This window comes from Oncorhynchus kisutch, linkage group LG21 (genome assembly GCF_002021735.2).
Source record: "Oncorhynchus kisutch isolate 150728-3 linkage group LG21, Okis_V2, whole genome shotgun sequence".
NCBI lineage: Eukaryota > Metazoa > Chordata > Actinopteri > Salmoniformes > Salmonidae > Oncorhynchus > Oncorhynchus kisutch.
This window is the reverse complement of record NC_034194.2, coordinates 24,760,443-24,779,181: the sequence shown is the minus strand read 5'-3', so window position 1 is coordinate 24,779,181 and position 18,739 is coordinate 24,760,443. Positions and strand designations below refer to the sequence as shown.

General features: G+C 45.6%; 2 protein-coding genes across 3 annotated transcripts in view; one reads left to right on the top strand and one right to left on the bottom strand.

The window, feature by feature from the left end:
* Positions 1–8,521, top strand: part of akap12b (A kinase (PRKA) anchor protein 12b) — a 32,412-nt gene extending 23,891 nt beyond the window's left edge. For both annotated transcript variants that reach the window (XM_031800211.1, XM_020454875.2), the window contains exons 2-3: positions 375–4,940; positions 6,069–8,521. In XM_031800211.1, the coding sequence (XP_031656071.1) occupies positions 419–4,936 (4,518 nt within the window). In that variant the 5' untranslated portion in view covers positions 375–418 and the 3' untranslated portion in view covers positions 4,937–4,940; positions 6,069–8,521. The remainder of the gene's footprint in view (positions 1–374; positions 4,941–6,068) is intronic.
* A 1,923-nt stretch (positions 8,522–10,444) lies between these two features.
* On the bottom strand, positions 10,445–18,663 carry zbtb2b (zinc finger and BTB domain containing 2b). The gene is made up of 3 exons (XM_020455158.2): positions 18,526–18,663; positions 14,539–14,719; positions 10,445–14,246 (listed from the first exon to the last, which is right to left on the bottom strand). The coding sequence occupies exons 2-3, from the start codon at positions 14,709–14,711 to the stop codon at positions 12,833–12,835; spliced, it is 1,587 nt and encodes a 528-aa protein (XP_020310747.1). The 5' UTR covers positions 14,712–14,719; positions 18,526–18,663; the 3' UTR covers positions 10,445–12,832.
* Between the last annotated feature and the right edge of the window lie 76 nt (positions 18,664–18,739).

The window sequence follows — 18,739 nt, the reverse complement described above, 5'->3', positions numbered from 1 at the left end:
ATCTGTACACCCTTGCCTGTAAGCTTTCTTTATTTTGGGATTGGATCTTTGTCCAAGCGTTGGCAATGGAATTAATTTCATAGTTGTTGATTGGTGTCATCGATCAAACTTTATTTCTGGTCCTTGCATACTGCTTGATTAAATCCACTCGGGGTCAGCTATTGCTTTTGTGATGTGGTTTAGGTCATCTTCAGATGTTGAAGATGCTATTTGAGTTTTTAAAAATGGTTTTCTCACATTTTCCATTTGCCCTGATACAGTCTTGTCTCTGGTCTGGCTCCCCCTATGTGCCTGTGTGAGAGAAAGAGTGTCTATCGGTTGTTGTTTGTGGGAATGGGTATATTACCTTACTTTTTATCTCTCTGTCATTTCAGTTGATGCCGTGTCCGTGTCTCAGAAGGAGGAGGTTCCTGAAACAATGGACTCCCTCCAGGCTGAGGTGCCCCCTCAGGTGAACGGAGAGAAGGATGAGAAAGAGTCACCTGACACAAACAACATCACCCCTGCAGAGGAGAAGGAGGTCGAGGAGAAACCAGGCGAAGCCAATGAGGTGGGCTTCAAAAAGATCTTTAAGTTCGTTGGCTTCAAGTTCACTGTGAAGAAGGACAAGAATGAGAAGACGGAGCCGGTGCAGCTGCTGACGGTGAAGGACAAGGACGTGGAGGAAGGAGAGACCAGCGGGTCTGAGGAAACTAAGGAGGAAGCCGCCACTGCAGAGGAGGAGGTCAAATCTGAGAAGGAGAAGGCAACTGAGCTAGATACCTCCACCATTGAGACTGACGCCACTCCAGTGGATGCCCCATCTGAGACCGTGGATGGAGAGGCTGCAGAGGCAGTCAGAGAAGAGGCTGCAGAGGGAGCTGAGGCGGTAGCTACAGAGAAAGAGCCTGAGGACCCAGCTGCAACTAACCCACCTGGCCAGGAGACCACTCAGTCCCCCTTCAGAAGGTTCTTTACACAGGGAATCTTCTTCAATCTGCGCAAGAAGGCAAGCATCAAGAAGCCCAAAGAGGAGGAACCAAAAGAGAAAGCTGCCGAGGAGGAGATAAAGGAGGGGGAGGAAACAGCAGAGGCTGTGGTGGAGGAGGATGGAGAGAAAGCACAAGAAGAGGTTGAGGGAGAGGTGAAGGAGGTGGAACCAGTGACAACACCAGAGGAGGCTAAGCCTGATTATTCCACAGAAACTGAGACAGTGGAAGCACCTGTCAAAGAGATCAAAGAGGAGGTCCAAGCCGAGGTTGCAGTAGAAATGTCAGAATCCGGTATTTCTGACAATGCCAAACCAGTGGAAGAGAAAGTTGAAGAGGCTGTGGAAGCAGACAACGCCCCAGTCGAGGTCACCACCGAGGCTGAGCTGCTATCATCCCAGGAGAAGGTCAAGGCCCAGGGAAGCCCACTGAAAAAGCTCTTCACTGGGGCCGGCCTGAAGAAGCTCTCTACCAAGAAACAGAAGAAAGACAAGAAAGACGCAGAGGCCAAGCTGACCGAGTCTGGGGAACAGGCAGCTGAACTCCAAACCTCCACAGATTCAGCAGAGGTCCAGAAACCCGACAGTGGGGCCTCGTCTCCAGAGGAGTCTGGTGAGCATGCCATCGGGGTAGAAACCGCCCAAGCTGAGGTCAGCCAAGAGGCTGATGGGGAGGTAACCAGCTCAGATGAAGGGAAGAAGAAAGAAGGTATCATGCCCTGGTCCTCCTTCAAGAAGCTGGTGACGCCCAAGAAACGCATCAAGAGGCCCTCTGAGAGTGAGGACGAGGCAACTGGTGAGAAAGCCAAGTCGGGCACCCTGTCCTCCACTGAGAGTGCCGTGTTTGTGGAGAAAGAGAAGGAGCCGGAATCCACTGAGGAGGACCCAAAAACCGAAGCCACTGAAAAGCTGGAGGGCAGCACCGAGGAGTCCAAAAGGATGAAGATGGACACCTCAGTCTCATGGGAGGCCCTTATGTGTATGGGCGGCAATAAGAAAAGGACCAGGAAGACCTCTGACTCTGAAGATGAGGAGACCAAAATCGAAGAGGAGGCGCCACAAGCTGGAGAAGAACCGGCTAAGACCACAGAGTCTCCTCTTGGAAGTTCCAGAGAGGCTGATCAGGAAAACACGGTGTCGTCCCCCGAACCATCCACTAGCCCCGCCGCAGGAGAGTCCACCTGGGATACTCTCAAGCGCCTCGTCACCCATAGGAAGAAGCCCAAAGCCGAGGATAAGACAGATGAGTCCGGTGCCGAACCGGTTGTCTCAGACAGTGAAATCTCAAAAGAAGATTCCTCATTCTCTCTGAGGAAACTCATCCCTGGACGTAGAAAGAAGAAGCAGCTTTCCTCCGATCTGGGGTCTGGCGAGGAAGACTCTGACACACCAGCCGTGGTCCCCCTCTCAGAATACGACAACGAGCATGCCAAGACTAAGGAAGAGGCTGAATTTGAAATGACAGTGGAGACAGTGGATGCTAAGGAGGCAGCACCAATCACTCAGGCTCAATCCTCCACCGAAGAGAGATCCCCCTCTTGGATCTCAGCCACGGCTGTTGTGGAAGACCTCCAGGAGATTCCACACGATCAGCTGAGCGACATTCCAGAAGAGGGTGCCGCCACCCCAAAGTCTGCTGACACCACTCTCGCCGAGGACATTGTAGAGCAGACCTCAGAGGCGGTCACATGCCTGGAGCAGGAGCCTGAGCTGTCTGTTGCCGAGGTGACTACAAAGATGATTCCAGACATGTCTGGAGAAACCACCCCTGTGCCCTATGAACCTGAGCCAGAGTCTCTGGAGGTCCTCCAGGAGGCTGTGGAGCTGGTCAATGAGCTCCCAAGCCTGACTTCCGTAGAAATCACAGAGGTCCAACTGGAGAATGTTGCGTCCATCCCAGAGCCCACACCGCCGATTGAGTTCACCGAGAGCGAATCAAAGGTTGTCTTGATGGTGCATAAAGAAACTGAGGCCACCGCCATCTGCACTGGCCTGGGCACCAAGGAGATTGCCAAGGTGGCGGTGGAGAAGCCTGTGATTCCCACCGTGGAGTGTCTAGCTGAGATCAGCGATGCTCTGTCTGCTGAGTTGCCAGTGGAGGACAAGGCTGATCCAACTGAGGTGGCTGATTCTATTGAAGAGCCAATGTTTGAGGCTCAAGTGGAGCAGGTCGACAGCACATTCCTGGAGACCTCCCTAGAGAAGACTATTGAAGATATCCCAGAGCCTGAGATAGCCACTGAGGGCAAAGAGCATGAAGTTGAAAAGCTAGCCGTGATCAATGATATCCAGACGGAGGCTGAAATCATCGAGGCCCCTGTAGTGACTGAGAACACCCCCAGAGTGGAGCTGGTGGACCCCATCACACCAACTGTCGAAGAATCCATTGCCGCTGACATTGTGGAGATCTCTGAGGCACCTGTCGTTGAGGTCAAAAGTGAGGAGATGGAGGTGGAAGAGACAGCTGCCATCAAAGACATCGCTCCTGTAGAGGAGGTGAATGAGCCCGTCACAAGAGAAATGGCTACCTCGCTAACTGACTTTGATCTGGCCACAGTTACTGAGGTGTGCGAGGCAGCCATTGCTGTTGTAGCCCCTGCTGAAGAGTTCATCATTGTCAAGGAGACTGTGTGCCTAATCAGCCCACCGTCCGTGAAAACCCAGCAAGTGGAGGTCCCGGAGGCCATGGCGGTGGAAACAGTCTCAGTGGCAGTTGCAGAGCCTGCGGGTGATTACCAAATCCAAGTGAAAGTGACTGAGGTTGGTGTCACAGAGGCCGAGGAGACGAAGGAGGCAGAGGCCATGGAGGAGACGGGTTTGGTCATTGCTCAGGTGGTCATCCTGAACGCTGTGGAGAAAGTGTCTGAAGCAGAGGCTGAACCCGAAGCACCTGCCTGCGTCACTGCCACCGTGAAGACACCTGAAGACGCACTACCAGTCCAGGCAGTAGCAATGATAGAGAAAGAGATTGAACAAATAGCAGAGGAGAAACCTGTCATTGCTGAAACTCCTGTAGTCCAAGTTAAAGCACCAGCACCAGAAACTCCTGCAGAGGAGCCTGCTGCTCCAGAGGCACAAGCTGAGGCTGAAAAACCACCAAAGGAAGTTCACGAGGCCATTCAGGTCATTGAGACAATTCCAGTCATAGTTGAAATCACAGAGAGTATCGTGGAAGAGGTTAACAAGGAGGCGGAGGATGTTGTCAAAGAGGGAGTTGAGGAGATAAAACAGGAAGTGGAATTAAAGCAAGCAGTGGAGGTCAACATAAGTGAGGAGAAAGTTGTAGAGGTTGAAGTTGTAGTAAAGGTGGAACAGACAGAGAGTGAGTCAGATGGAAAGGCAGAGGAGGAGATTCAAAAGGTAAAGAGCAACGTAGAGGCAGTAGAGGTTCAGGAAGTTCTACAAGCTGAGGTAATCAAGCTGGTTCAGGAAGTGATAGCAGAGGTTCCCGTTCCAGAGGCAGCTGATGAGAAGTCAGAAGCGGCGGTGGTGACAGAAGAGACCCCAGTACCAGAGGGGCCCACAGAGACACCGAAAGCCCCAGCCCAGCCAAAGGAGACGACTGCTGAGGTTGTGGGCCCACATACAGTACAGGTGGTCAATCAAGCGGCACAGATCGTTGAAGAGAAGGAAGCAAAGGAAATCCAGATGGAGGAGGTGGTGGAAATCGATGCCATTGTAAGCGCACCAGAGACAAAGGAAGCCCTGGCTAAAGAAGTCACGCCAGCCCCTGAATCCACACCAGACACCCCAGCTGTGACTGCCAGCCAAGAGGCCCCTGCTAACATCGTGGAAGAGGAGGTTGCCATCGCCATGGCTGTGACAGTTGGCAGACCAGCGGAGGCAGGGGCAGAGAAGGCGACGCCAGTGAAGCGTGTGGAGGTGATGGCCCAGGTGATCGAGGTGATCGAGGAGGCAGTGAGGGAGATTGAAACTGTCTCCTCCACAGAGCTCACAGCTACATCGTGAGCAGGTAAGCAGTCTGTCTTATATCTTATGTTTATGATTAAGTAATGAGTTGATGTTTATATGTCAAAGAGTCCCAAAAATATTTCCCCACAATGAAATGGATGTAGTTAATAGTAGTATTCTACTATTCTAGTATTTGACAAACATATTATTAAGGTTATTATGTTCAACTAGCATGATGAAAAGGTTCATAGAAAAGAGTACACTATTTTAAAAAAAATATTTCCAGAATTCCTTTGTCAGCGTATCAAACAATCTTCTCATGGTGGCTTTTTAAAAACATCAATGGGCACTACTTTTATCAGGGGGGGGGGCTTTCTGGCTGACCAGATGAAACAGCTTTTGTTCGAGGTACGAGTAACCTGGGGACGTTTTATATCAAAGCAGGAATGCCGTTGTTGACCCCTAGTTTGTAGGCCGCGGTCTATAAAGAGAAGCGGTGTGTGAGGGGCAGATGAACTTGTGCTGACAGACTGATTATGATTCCTCCCTTCATCCCAGATTCAATATGGAGTCAAGCAAACATATCAGAATAACCTACATGTTTTTAAGATTCAGATCATTTTATTTGTCAATTCTACACAAGGTCCACCTGAAATTTGACTTGATTAAAGGGCGCGGCCCTGTGATATGTTTAATAAGCAATAACGCAGCACTGCAGCAAAAAGAGGAGTCAGTGAATTACAACGGGCTGAAAGCAGCATTGGCACAGCAGTCCCACTAAGCATGCTGAGTCATAAAAACAAAACCAAGAGAAATGGATGACGGAGCAGACAGAGAAGAGGGGAGGGAGGAAGAGAGGGGAAAGTGGAGCAGAGAAAGAAAGAGAGGTATACATGAGAGAGGGACATATAGGGGGTTCTGAGTCAGCAGTACTGCAGTCTACAACATCCCAAAAAGCATTTTCCACTCAGGCGTATGAGGCACTAAGTTCTCCTGTTTCAAACTACTCTCAGATGCAAGTATCTTATTAGAACAATCCATTAGAAGAAAAAATCCACTGAATGAAGTTTTCTAAATAAATCAAGTAATTTCCTAATTGTTATCCACAGGTTGGAGACCAGTTTTTGATATGTGTTTCCAAGGATAATGGTACCCATTTACTAATAACATGTATTTATTTATACCCTAGCTGTAGATGCAAGATGGTTGCCTGGGAGACGGACTGTCCTGACCAGGAAGTGAGTGATAGTGAGAAAGTTAGCAAGAGAGAGAGAGTGAGAGGATGCACTGTGGAGACACACTGAGACTGAGTTCCACCCCACCCTGCCCAGAGCGACTGAGTGACTGAGCTCCACCCCACCCTGCCCAGAGTGACTTCGCTCCACCCCACCCTGAGTGACTGAGCTCCACCCCACCCTGAGCGACTGAGTGACTGAGCTCTACCCCACCCTGAGCGACTGAGTGACTTCGCTCCATCCCACCCTGAGCGACTGAGTGACTTCGCTCCACCCCACCCTGAGCGACTGAGTGACTTCGCTCCACCCCGCCCTGCCCAGAGTGACTTCGCTCCACCCCACCCCTCTCTCCTTCCCCCATGCCCCTGTCCTGCAGCCCCAGCCTGTCACACAGAGGTGGCATCCCCACCCCACTGTCCCTCCATAGGTGAAGCATCGTTCTCCCTACACACATACCAAGCCACAGTCCTGCACCTTTGAAGCTTCCCATCTGGCTCGTAATCAATGTGATTTACTTTTTCTGTTTTGATGACCTTGCTGTGGCTCGGGAGTCTGCTGTCCGTTTTGTGTGTGTGTGTGTGTGTGTGTGTGTGTGTGTGTGTGTGTGTGTGTGTGTGTGTGTGTGTGTGTGTGTGTGTGTGTGTGTGTGTGGTCTCTGAGTTGGAGGATTATTATATTGTATATTGTATTTATATCTTATGCGTAATCTCTCATTCCCCCATCCTTTATTTTTTTTGTATGGAATATGTGACCCATTTTCTCAAACATATGTAAGACTTCAAAGATAATGTCTGGATTTTGCAGAAATTCTAACTAAACCATGGTACATATGTGATTTCAATGGCGGTGTTCCGATATCATTGATTGCAGACGATGACTTAATGTGAAGACATGGAGTGAGGTGAAAGTCAATAGGTGTGCAACAAATCTTACAAACTTTCATCTTTGACATGTTCTGTCACACTGTACTTCCTTTCAGCCTGACAATATATTTTCAGCTCCTACTGTAGATAAAACATACTTCACTGCCTGAATGACTGTGAAAAAAAGTATTGTTACTTTCTGAAATAAGTATGTCTTTGATTATTGTGTAAAAATACAATAAAACACTATTATCTCAGCCTGGTTTGATATTGTGAGAGAGGTATTTGGTGACACTAGTACTATGATGGGGAGAGTAACATATATCTCACGTTAGATTGTCTTGTATTTTCAAGTGTATGACTTCTGTTAACGTTGTGGATAGCACTTCAAAATATGTGTAATTGCTTGATCTCTTGAAATGGTGATCTATCCGTCCATCTCTGGTGTACAGTGTACGCTCGTAGGGAGGATTGTATGCTAGTTTGGAGTGTACACCAGTTATTTGGCGCCCTCTGCTGCCGATACAGACTATCACATCTCTCAGTCGATATATTTTACCATTCCCACTGGTGAGTGCTGTTATGTAATGTTTATGTTTGAATGTTGGAAATGTTTACATTTCATTGCATTTTCAAATGAACATTGTTTGCTGAAAATACATTCCACACATGCATTTCATGTTGTAACTTGTGTGACAGTACAGTAAGTCATAACCTCACTGATTTGGCAACAGTGAGGTTTTTAGATGGTACAAACTACTCAATCACAAATCACATGGTACCAGACAAAGAGAACATCTTATATTGACATTTCTATGTAGCCAAGCCAAATTGACTTAGGGTAGGTTATCCATGGTTGCTAACATGATAGAACATCAGCAGGACGAAATGTGTCCAATTTGTCTCAAATGCCTCATTCTGGGTCAGCCTGATTTACTTATCTTCAAGTCAACTTTTATTTACCAATGAAATTCAAATGCTGATTTTGGGATTAGTTAGGGTGGCTAGATGAGCCAATTCTACTGTGGGCACATACTGTGAGAATGGAGTGCTTCCTATTTATCCCTCGGATGTCAAAATGATGATTGACAATATAGCTCTAGACTTTACACCTCACAAAGCTGACTGACCAATGAGACACGAGAGAAATCCTAGAAGCCTCGACCACTATATCTGGTCACTGTTTCACTTTACTTTGACTGTGGATTTGTCACACACATCCACAATGTTTGTTTTATGTAAAATAGTACAAATAAATAATAAACAGTCTGTGTCCACTGCTTATTCTATTGCATTTGGTTTGGAAACACCACCTTAGATCCGCCCGAGCTTTTTGTAACACAATCTAACTGTGAACCTGGTAACATCTGTACAAACTGTATACCTATGCACTTCAAAAAATAATATTGTAATAACCTATAAGCATATAATGTATCTGTAGCATGGACTTAATTCTGTCTTTTACATTTTCCAAGCTCTTAATAGTAGATACAGAAACCTGTCTATATTTCATTCAAAAATAAAGCTAGCAATATAAAAATGTGTACCTGAGTTTCTGTTTCTATCTGGTTCTGAACTACATTTAGTGTATTAATTATCACACATGAAACTGATACCATCATACTGTAAAAAGATTTGGAGAATGATGTCCAAGGTGAGGATGTCACGAAATATATAAGTAAGTAATATTGGCAAGACACCATTGCATATGATCCTCAAGATGTTTAAATGTTTGAAAGATCACAAAATAAACTGGCTTACTTATGGCTTACTTTTGCCTCTGTAGTATGGATTAGTAATTTGTTACAGCTTTTTCAAAACATGGGCAAATATACGTTAACGGGATCGGTGTCCAGTCCACGGGACGGTTGAGCTAACGTAGGCTAATGCGATTAGCATGAGGTTGTAAGTAACAAGAAAATTTCCCAGGACATAGATATATCTGATATTGGTAGAAAGCTTAAATTATTGTCAATCTAACTGCACTGTCCAATTTACAGTAGCTATTACAGTGAAAGAATACCATGCTATTGCTTGAGGAAAGTGCACAATTTTGAACATGAAAAGTTAATAAACAAATTAGGCACATTTGGGCAGCCTTGATACAAATGTTTTAACATAAATGCAATGGTTCATTGGATCAGTCTAAAACGTTGCACATACACTGCTGCCATCTAGTGCCAAAATCTAAATTGCACCTGGGCTGGAATAATATATTATGGCCTTTCTCTTGCATTTCAAAGATGATGGTACAAAAATATATAAAAGAACGTTTTTTTTTTTTTGTATTATCTTTTACCAAATCCATTGTGTTATATTCTCCTACATGGATTTTACATTTCCACAAACTTCAAAGTGTTTCCTTTGAAATGGTACCAAGAATATGCAAATCCTTACTTCAGGGCCTGAGCTACAGGCAGTTAGATTTGGGTATGTCATTTTAGGGCCTGAGCTACAGGCAGTTAGATTTGGGTATGTCATTTTAGGGCCTGAGCTACAGGCAGTTAAATTTGGGTATGTCATTTTAGGGCCTGTGCTACAGGCAGTTAGATTTGGGTATGTCATTTTAGGGCCTGAGCTACAGGCAGTTAGATTTGGGTATGTCATTTTAGGGCCTGAGCTACAGGCAGTTAAATTTGGGTATGTCATTTTAGGGCCTGAGCTACAGGCAGTTAGATTTGGGTATGTCATTTTAGGGCCTGAGCTACAGGCAGTTAAATTTGGGTATGTCATTTTAGGGCCTGAGCTACAGGCAGTTAGATTTGGGTACGTCATTTTAGGTGAACATTGAAAAAAAAGGGGAGGATCCTTATCTCAATAAAAAAAATATTTCTAGCTAACAATTAAGTACCTTACTGTGATTGTTTTAATTTAAATGGTCAAAAGGAAACAAAAATTATTCTTAACAAATAGCAATTTCTCAGGCAGAATCTATCTTGGACTGTCTGGGAGTGGTCTGAGTGGGGAGGGGAAATCTGAAAACTTGCTATTATTGGCAGAGAGGTTTGGAACTCTCTTTGTTATTGATCTATTAACTAATTTACTGCCTGGTGACCAAAACTCCATCCCCCCAAAACGGGTTGTATATTCAAGTGGTCTTTTCAAACACTAAACTGCATTGGGCCTTTACACTTCAGTCCCACTGCTCTATCTAGTATAACTTGCCTGGGCCTAGTTGTCATGGAACAAGCCAGTTAAAACAGTGAACAGCTCTGTAAATCATGAATGTTTTAGCTGGGGTCTGTTGTGAGTTATTAACTAGAAAAGTCTGGAGTAAAACTCTGAATTTGAATTGAATGCAGAAATGACATTACAGACGCAAGTTTTCCCCACCTAAGGAGGGAGAGGAGCCAAACCCCTTTTATGAAGTGGAGACATCTTGTAACATCTTCAGGATCAACTAATGATTTAATCAACAACCACGTGTTCATTTGGATGGGGTTGATGAAAGACTGGGAAACCCTCCGTAGCGATGTCTAGAGTTTATTTAACCAAAGCCAAAAGACGAGTAAAACATCTGAAATCAAACATGCATGTATTCTTGGGATGAACACAGCTGAATAAGAAATAATTAATCATGCCATAATTCTGCAAAACATCTCTTTAATTGTTCATTCTTCACTGTGAAAATGTAAAATAGTTTTCTTTATTATTTACACAGAAGACTAACTCACGTTCCTGAGAACACAGAGATATCACAGTACATGTTGAACTGAGCTTTGGGAGGGCAGCAGTGTGAACGCTCCAGGGTCATAGGTCGGGGACTTTCCCCTCGCCCAGCTTCCCCATTACCCCTGAAACTTGTTTCCAAAAACATCCCAACACAGAAAAGACAAACCGCTTGCATAAATACACATTTTATAATTGACACAGGGAAAGACGTTAAGCTGTTAGTTTACACCTACGACCAATGTGGTTGAACATTGTACAACTTGAGCTCAGCAGGGAGAATCCAGAGACTAACTGATGAGGAGAAACGTGCTATATGTTGACCTCTGAGAAGTACACTTCAGTAGTATTCACTTCACAATGCCTGAATATACTATAACACAGAGTGAGTCACGAGATAAATAGGAGTCCTTCCCCCATGTAACACATTTAAGCTCACTTTTATATTGTGTCTTTAAGCCAATAGAAATGTGACTGAACTATGTCTAATTTGCTCAGCATGAAGACTCCATTTGTGCGAAAGTAGTATGGAACCCCAGTCCCAGTTGGCCCCACCCTGGATAGAGTCTAGATAGGATAGGAATAAACCATATTTACTATATGGATGGCCATTTTTCTTTCAGCTAGTCTATGAGATCCAAAAGGATAGAACGAAGCTAGAGGAGACTGGGCTAGGGGTCAAAATGGAACTGAGCCTGACCCTCCCTGCCACCAAACTGTACTGTACAAACAGAGGGAAAGAGTAACTGCAAATGAAGCCGCAGCAGATTAAGATAAATATCATACTAGAATTTTGTCAGTAACACCAAGGCCTTGAATGGAAAGAGATTGACAACAAATATACATACACCTTCACTATACTAAATCAATTGTTTTCTAGATTGGAAACCAATTAGTAATATACAAACTTTGCAATAAAAAATATGATTTGTAAATATAGCATTGTATATAAAATTAGAAAGGTATATCCAACACAAAATAAGGTCTTTAAGAACAAATTCAAGCAAATGATCATCAATTGGCAAGGTGTACAATATTGTACAGAATTGAAAACTCCCTTCAATACATGTAGGCATCAAAATATGATAACATAAATGTGTTTAAAATGCACAGATAGTAGCTATTTAAAATAAACAAAGGTTTATCAAAATGGCACGACTGTAAACATCACCTATAAAAGCTACAGTGCTTGCTTCTGCTTTGAGGCCTCTGTTGGAGTAACCAACACAATCCTTAATTTGGGCCTAGATTGCCCTGTTTCGTCTATGGCAATTGTGCTTCTTTTCATACCCACAGTTGGCACACGTTGCACAAAAAGTAACAAAAATGGCTGTTCAAAACGATGTACAGAAGGGAATTTATACCACGGAATTATGAAATGTCATGGTACATGTTCTGCTTACAAGGTTACGGAAAACTGCCAAAGGAAGACACAGCCTACTGGACCTAATAGGCCATGGAATGAGGTTGATTCTGGATTGGGCATATACTTATTTCATCAGTATACTGCACGAGATAACACTTTGGACAAGGAGAGACTTTTACAGCAGATGTGTTGAGACCACCATTCGGTCTGCACCTGCCTGCCTGTTGCTTCCCCTGGTATCTCCTGCACCATTTGATTGTAGAGAAACATCACTTCCTCCGGAACTCTCTCTCAACTTCCTGTTCCTGTCTGGAGCTAAAAGCTGAGTGAGAGGCTCGACCACAGCCAACGGCCACTTTAAATTAAGTAACAGAAACCAATGTGACAGACCTATGTAAATGAAGCACCAGAAAGAGACTGAGAATACGACAAAGCCCTAGTCATAATTACACCACGAACTCAACTGCAGCACATATTTTGAGAAACATATAGCGACATACTACTTTGCCAATTGGTCAGTGACATATGCATAGGAGAACAAATGGGCGAACAAATGCAACGTCATGTTGGAAAGAAGACTTAGTACAGTGTGTGGTTTTCACATGGACACTTAATAGACAGTTCCTACTGAAACAAGTCCAAGTCTCTGGCTTTGCTGTTAAATAAACCTGAGGAAGCATTTTCAGTAGATATAAAACCCCTCCTATATACCTCTAACTAAATCTTTAGCTTAACTACTGACCATCATTTACCAAAGGAAATAATAAACATACTGTATATAAGAGAATAAAAATATAAGACTGGTTCTGGTGCTGTGGACCTACTCCACCAAGATCTGCTCAGTTTTTATGGCCGTAATGAGGGTGGCGGCGCCGGACGAATCAGAGCCCTCGTCTTTGGGAAACTCCTCCCCCTGCAGCAGCCGCACCCCTGACTGCCCCTGCAGGCCAGATAGAGCCCCTTGGCTGAAGCACAGGTGCTTGATGACCTCGTTGGGGCTGGAGAAGGTGGTCTCACAGACATTACACTTGTAGGGCCTGGCCGAGCCTAGGAACAGCGCCTCCATCTGGCTGGTGTCGTCCCCTGCAGCACACAGCTCCATGCTCTGCCGGTCCACCATGGTGTAGGCGTCGGCACCCTGGGTCAGGCACACGTGGCGAGCCGCCTGGTTGGCACGACAGAAGCTCTTGCCGCAGGCGCTGCACTTGTAGGGCTTTCCCGTGTGGATGTACATGTGCTCTCGCCAGTGGCTCTTCTGGATGAACTTGCGTCCGCAGGTGGCGCACTCGTACTTCCTGCGCTTCACCTCGCGGTCCAGGTCAGCACTCTCCAGGTTGTCGATATCCGCAATGTCCGATGGAGGTGGGGTGTCGGCCTGGGACTGACACCCGGTCGCCCACCCCGACAACTCTGCTCTGGGAGAGTCCATGCTGAAACCAGAGGGCGGTGCTTGCTCGCTGTCACTAAGCATCTCAACTGTCATAGCAGCGGACCGTTCTCCACCTCCCCTTAGCAGTACCTCCTCTACCTCTGGTGTGGTGGCTGCTCCTCCTCCTCCTGGGAGGACAGGTGAGTGTGCACCGCTGGGCTTGGCCACCAGAGGGAGCCGGGCCAGGCTGTGCTGCAGGAGGTGCTCCCTCAACAGGCTCCTCTGGTTGAAGCGGCTGCCACACAGGTGGCAGGAGTAGTGCTTCCTGAAGGAGGCATTCCTCTTCATGATGCTCGGCTTCACATGGAGAATGGTGTTGGAGCTACCCGAGGAGGGCGCCTCTCCTGTCGGGGTGTTCCCTCCATGCTCCTCATACGAGGCCCGTTGGCCGCTGGTCGAAGCCTCCACCATTTCCTGAAACGAAGAGTCCAGCTTGGATGCATGGTTGGTGAATGCCGCTGTTACAGCAGACGGATACTTCCTGTCAGGGAGGCTGTCCAGGTCAAAAGGCGAGGAGAGCTGGCGCCGGACGGGCAGCCTGCCGGACAGCGCAACCTGCTTGTCGGAGATCTGGATGCCAAAGAGGGAAGTAGAGAGGGGCAGGCTGGGCTCTGGGTGGGAGAAGGATGTCTGGCTGGCCAGGCTGGCCTCCTGGAGGAGGGGGTAGGCGTGGAGGAACTTGACCCCCTGCTCCAGCCTGGCTGGGTCGATGAGCTGAGGGGCCAGCTTCCCTGTGTACATCAGGTTGAGGAGGTAGCTGAAGATGTCTGGCTGGATGTCGGCTGCCTTCAGGCGGACACAGTCACTGGAAAGAGAATTCATGGTAGAAATAATCATTTATTTATCAGCCACATCAAAACATCTTGGCAATTGAAAACACTGATGACGCAAACAAAAGCTTTTATTGATCACCATACATAAACATGGTCCTTTCCTTATTGAGTTGCACATATTCTACTACAACCTTTGGGTGAACTTGTTTGAACAGTCCAAGCAGGGCTGTATTAAGCTTTCAGTTGTAAATCATTAGTAAACGTAATGTTAGCCTAGCTTAATGTAGCCTACAGATAGAGCTGATGCCGTGTTGTTTACCATACCTGTCCTGGTGTATGAAGAGCATTCTGAAGTAGTTTGAGAAGGCGGCCAGCACGGCCTTGTGGGCTTTGAAGAAGACGTCTCCGATGGCGATGGTACAGTCACACAGGAAGCCAAACTCCCTCTGAGCATTGAGCTGCTGCAGGAGGATAAGACCATGGTTGGCCAACTCCATTCTTCAACCTGCACATAGAAAGACACAAAGACGAAGGCAAGTCAGTCAGTTGGTTCGTTTCCTGTCTGGAAGAGGACTACAATGCCACCAAAGAGAGAAGTCTGAGAGGGCCACTGACAGCTGTAACACCACAACAAACGCCAATGTAGGCTAACAAAACAAACTCTGTTGTTGAATAGAGGCAATTTAATGGCTTATTTTCTGATACATAATGTATGAGCATACTATTTTAATGTAACACATCTAACATATTTTCATCAAATGTATTTCAAAGCAGGGAAGGCCTCTTGTCCTAAACATAGCCTAACAGCTCAATGTCCAATAAGTACAAGGAGCTGTTTAACATCAGATGACCTGATCTCAGAGATTCTGAGGTTCGCAGAGCTATTGACTGGATAGTTTTTCCACAAGGCTGACTATAACCACGTTAGCAAAAGCGTTCGATGGGAAAGGAGACAGAATGGGTGGTTTCCTTATTGACCTCTAGGCTGCAGCTTCCGGAGGACTACTCACACAACCCTACAAGCTGCCTCAGGGGACAGGATGCAGAGGAGGGGTTAACCTACCGTATATTTAGGCTAGAAGAATATCCATTTGGAAGAAAGAGCACACCACATTGAATGTATTTTTCCTTGCAGTTATGTCAGTTGAACAAAAACTACTGTATAAAACAAACTGGATGATGTGGAATAAGACACCTAAAAGTTACTCCGATATAGACCTCAGTCACCTCACCTCTGAACCCTCAGCATCTCCAGAGGGAGTGCAAATACCGCCTTGGAATTCCAGCCAATCAGAAGTGTCAGACAGAAACCGACAGATCCATGGAATAAAGGTGTATGGTTAGGTAAGTAGCCTAATCTCTTCAGGCACAATCTGCTCTCAGTCCTTTGACGGGATTCCAACCCCCTCGCATGCCTACGCCCTTTGAACCCTTACTCATAGGGAGTGTGCTCTCTGCTCTGGCCACCAAGACAGCTGCAGTTGACCCCTAAAGGTCACCACAGGATTGGAGGCTTTTGGGCATCACATGATCAGGTTTATGTATATCTACACATTCCTGAGGCAAGACTGACTGGTTCCACCCCTCCACCAATGGGAATGGAACCTGCAGGGTATAACACCCATTCTCTCACTATACCACACAGGAACACCACAACACTCAAGTCAAATCCCTGTGCAGTAGGCACTAGGCTGACTCAGGAGCCTTCTCTTTGCATGTACATAAGAAGGAGGGCTGCCCAGTGGCGATTCGTCATTCAGGGCAGGTGGGGCAGAGCCCCATCTGTTTTGAGCCACGCAATTTTTTAACAAATAACGTATGTTATTTTGGCATTAACACATCAGTTTACAAACAATGTAAAAGAATAATATATATCATTGAGTTAATAAGCCGCATACAAACATGGTCTCTTTTTGTTTTCTTGGGTGTGCAGGTGTTTCAGCCTAGCTCAGTGCTTTCTGTGGTGGTGGGGAAAGCCAGCAGAAAATATGGAGTGTTGCACAGTGATTGGCTCAGTGTTCTGTCACTCATGGGAACTTTACATCACTGCCAAGTGTAAGAGCAGACCTTAAATTCTAGCCCTTCGACTGTCGCCATAGAAGTGCCCATCCAAGAAGGTTGAAGGTCATTGGCCACAGATAAAAGGATGTCAAATCACGTTATATGTACAGAAGCTTTGATTGGACTGATCATGTCAACATCATACTTTCACCATCTTAGCTAGCAGTCATCATGAATCAAGTCGACAATCTACTGGCAAATCCTTTTAAATCCTTGTCATATGAAGAGAAATAATGAAGAGAAATGATAGACTAAACGTATCGGTGCTCATTGGCCATAAACATTACACAACAAGTTGGAAATCGCAAATTCAACGAGTGGTTTGGAAGGAATCGGTGACAGTGGCTGTGTGGTCCCAAATCTGGGTATTAAGGGGCTCTTTTCCAAGTTTAAAATGATAAACATTCAACATTGGCCATACTGTCAATGAAGCATGAATTGTGCCACGCTCAAAACAACCTAACTCGGAGGACCGCCGCACCACCTTCCTGTTCAAGTGAGCTGAGCACAACAAGGTGAGTCCAAAAATGGATTGTGTGCTACTTCATAAATTATGTGATATGCCAAGGAGATATGTATATGGTAGCTAAAAAAGTAATGCGAAGTGTTTAGGGCTCCCAAGTGGCGCAGAGGCTAAGGCACTGCATCTCAGTGCGAGAGGTGTCACTACAGACTCTGATTAGATTCCAGGATGTATCACAACCGGACGTGATTGGGAGTCCCATAGGGCGGCGCACAATTGGTCCAGCGTTGTCCGTGTTAGGGTTTGGCCGGAGTAGGCCGTCATTGTAAATAAGAATTTGTTAATAACTAACTCGCCTAGTTAAATAAAGCTTAAAAAATGTTAGTAGCCCACGTACCTCAACCTAAAAATGTGGTCTATTTACCCCTCTTAATTTCACCTACTGTTCTACTGTAGCCTATAACCTGCTTTAGAGATATGTAATCATTGAATATTGTAATAGCTTTCATTGTCTGCTTAGATGCCCCTTTTATTTATCCTACGGTTCTAACTTGGTGTACAGGGAGAACACTGTAAGATTGGATTGTTCTGAATTCTGTCGCTGTACATTTCAAAAGTGCTAAACAAATGGTTATATTGACTAACGATACATCCATCCTAGCTCGCTCTTTGTCTCAATCGAAATTACGGATTGCCTCTTATCTGCATGTCATCCCCTTATGCCATAGTTTGTACATCTCAATTGTCATTAGAAACATCATTTGTTTAAGCAAGTCAGCCATATCAGCTATGTTTTTAAGGCAGTAAATGAGGCTGAATGAACTGTTTCACTGCCAGACAAGGCTCTGCTGATAGCCAGGTGTAGCAGTGGTAAGGTGTTGGGACAGCTTTATGTAGGCCCTAATAGTTTGCAGACACCGTTTTTCACCGTTATAGTGCAATTAATGTATTGTTTAGTGTTGTGGCTTTGCTGGCATGCTAAAATCACCACCTAATCTGGAGTTGTCTAAAGAGATGAAGAGAGCAACTCTCAATCTGGTCCAGACACAATAGTCTACTACTACTGCTGGAAAACACTGCAGGCTAATGTTGCAGCATTGGTGGTGATTAAACAATATTGACAAATGTGTTTATTAAATCCATTCTGGCAAATAAAGTAGCCTGCCTTACATTATCAGAAAATACCATCATGATATCTTGTGTAGAGGCAGACATCCATCAGTCAATTGTTGAGACCTGTGACACTCAATAATTATGAATGAGTCATTTAGTAATAGTAACCCTTTGAGCAGTCACTCAAGAATTAGGAATCTAGCAGTAAAGTACCATGTGTTCATAGTAGTCCTATGTGTTTGTAAGAAAGCGCCGCCCCTATTGTAGACACGTGGAACGGCCCGATATCCCGCAGAGAAACCACTTCCGCAGTACGTTTTCGTCCTAAACAAAAAAAATAGCCCTTACAAAACCTATAGGTGAACGCCTATGCTGCTGGCATGTCTAGTTTAGCTATAGACCCACGCATCGGCAAGTAACAAAATATTTGTAATTGGTTTCATTTAGGAGCTGAAACGGTGTGTTCGAGCGCGCCACGAAGGCTCAGGCGCCAGCCTCTGCTTTGCCCCCCCGACTAGAGGAGCGGTGTAGCGAAAATAAACGGAGCCTCATGAAATGGACAAGGGGTGGTCGCCGAATACATTTCTTAAACTTCAAAGTGACCGATTTATTGAACCCGTATATAAATTACATCAGTCGCTATACAAAATGTAATGAAGTGCGGGTAGACTTACCTTTCTACTCTGCTTGCCTTGAATCCGTGGAGTTAGTCGTGTTGTTGTTTGTTACCGGAGGACTTGTCCGTTGGGCTTGCAGCTGCTCTGTTCCTCTCAAGAAGCATTGGTAGCGATGGTCGTCGGTGTTTTCCGGTCGGGTTACGTTACAATCACATGACTATGTAGGGCACTTAAAAACAGCAGTTCGCTTAACGGACGGGGCGCCTGACGA

Bases quoted from the DNA above. Each gene is read 5' to 3' on its own strand.
- zbtb2b (XM_020455158.2), bottom strand. From the start codon at position 14,711: ATGGAGTTGGCCAACCATGGTCTTATCCTCCTGCAGCAGCTCAATGCT. The intron at 14,247-14,538 runs GTATGGTAAACA...TTCTCTTTCCAG, and splicing joins CTCTTCATACACCAGGACAG to TGACTGTGTCCGCCTGAAGG.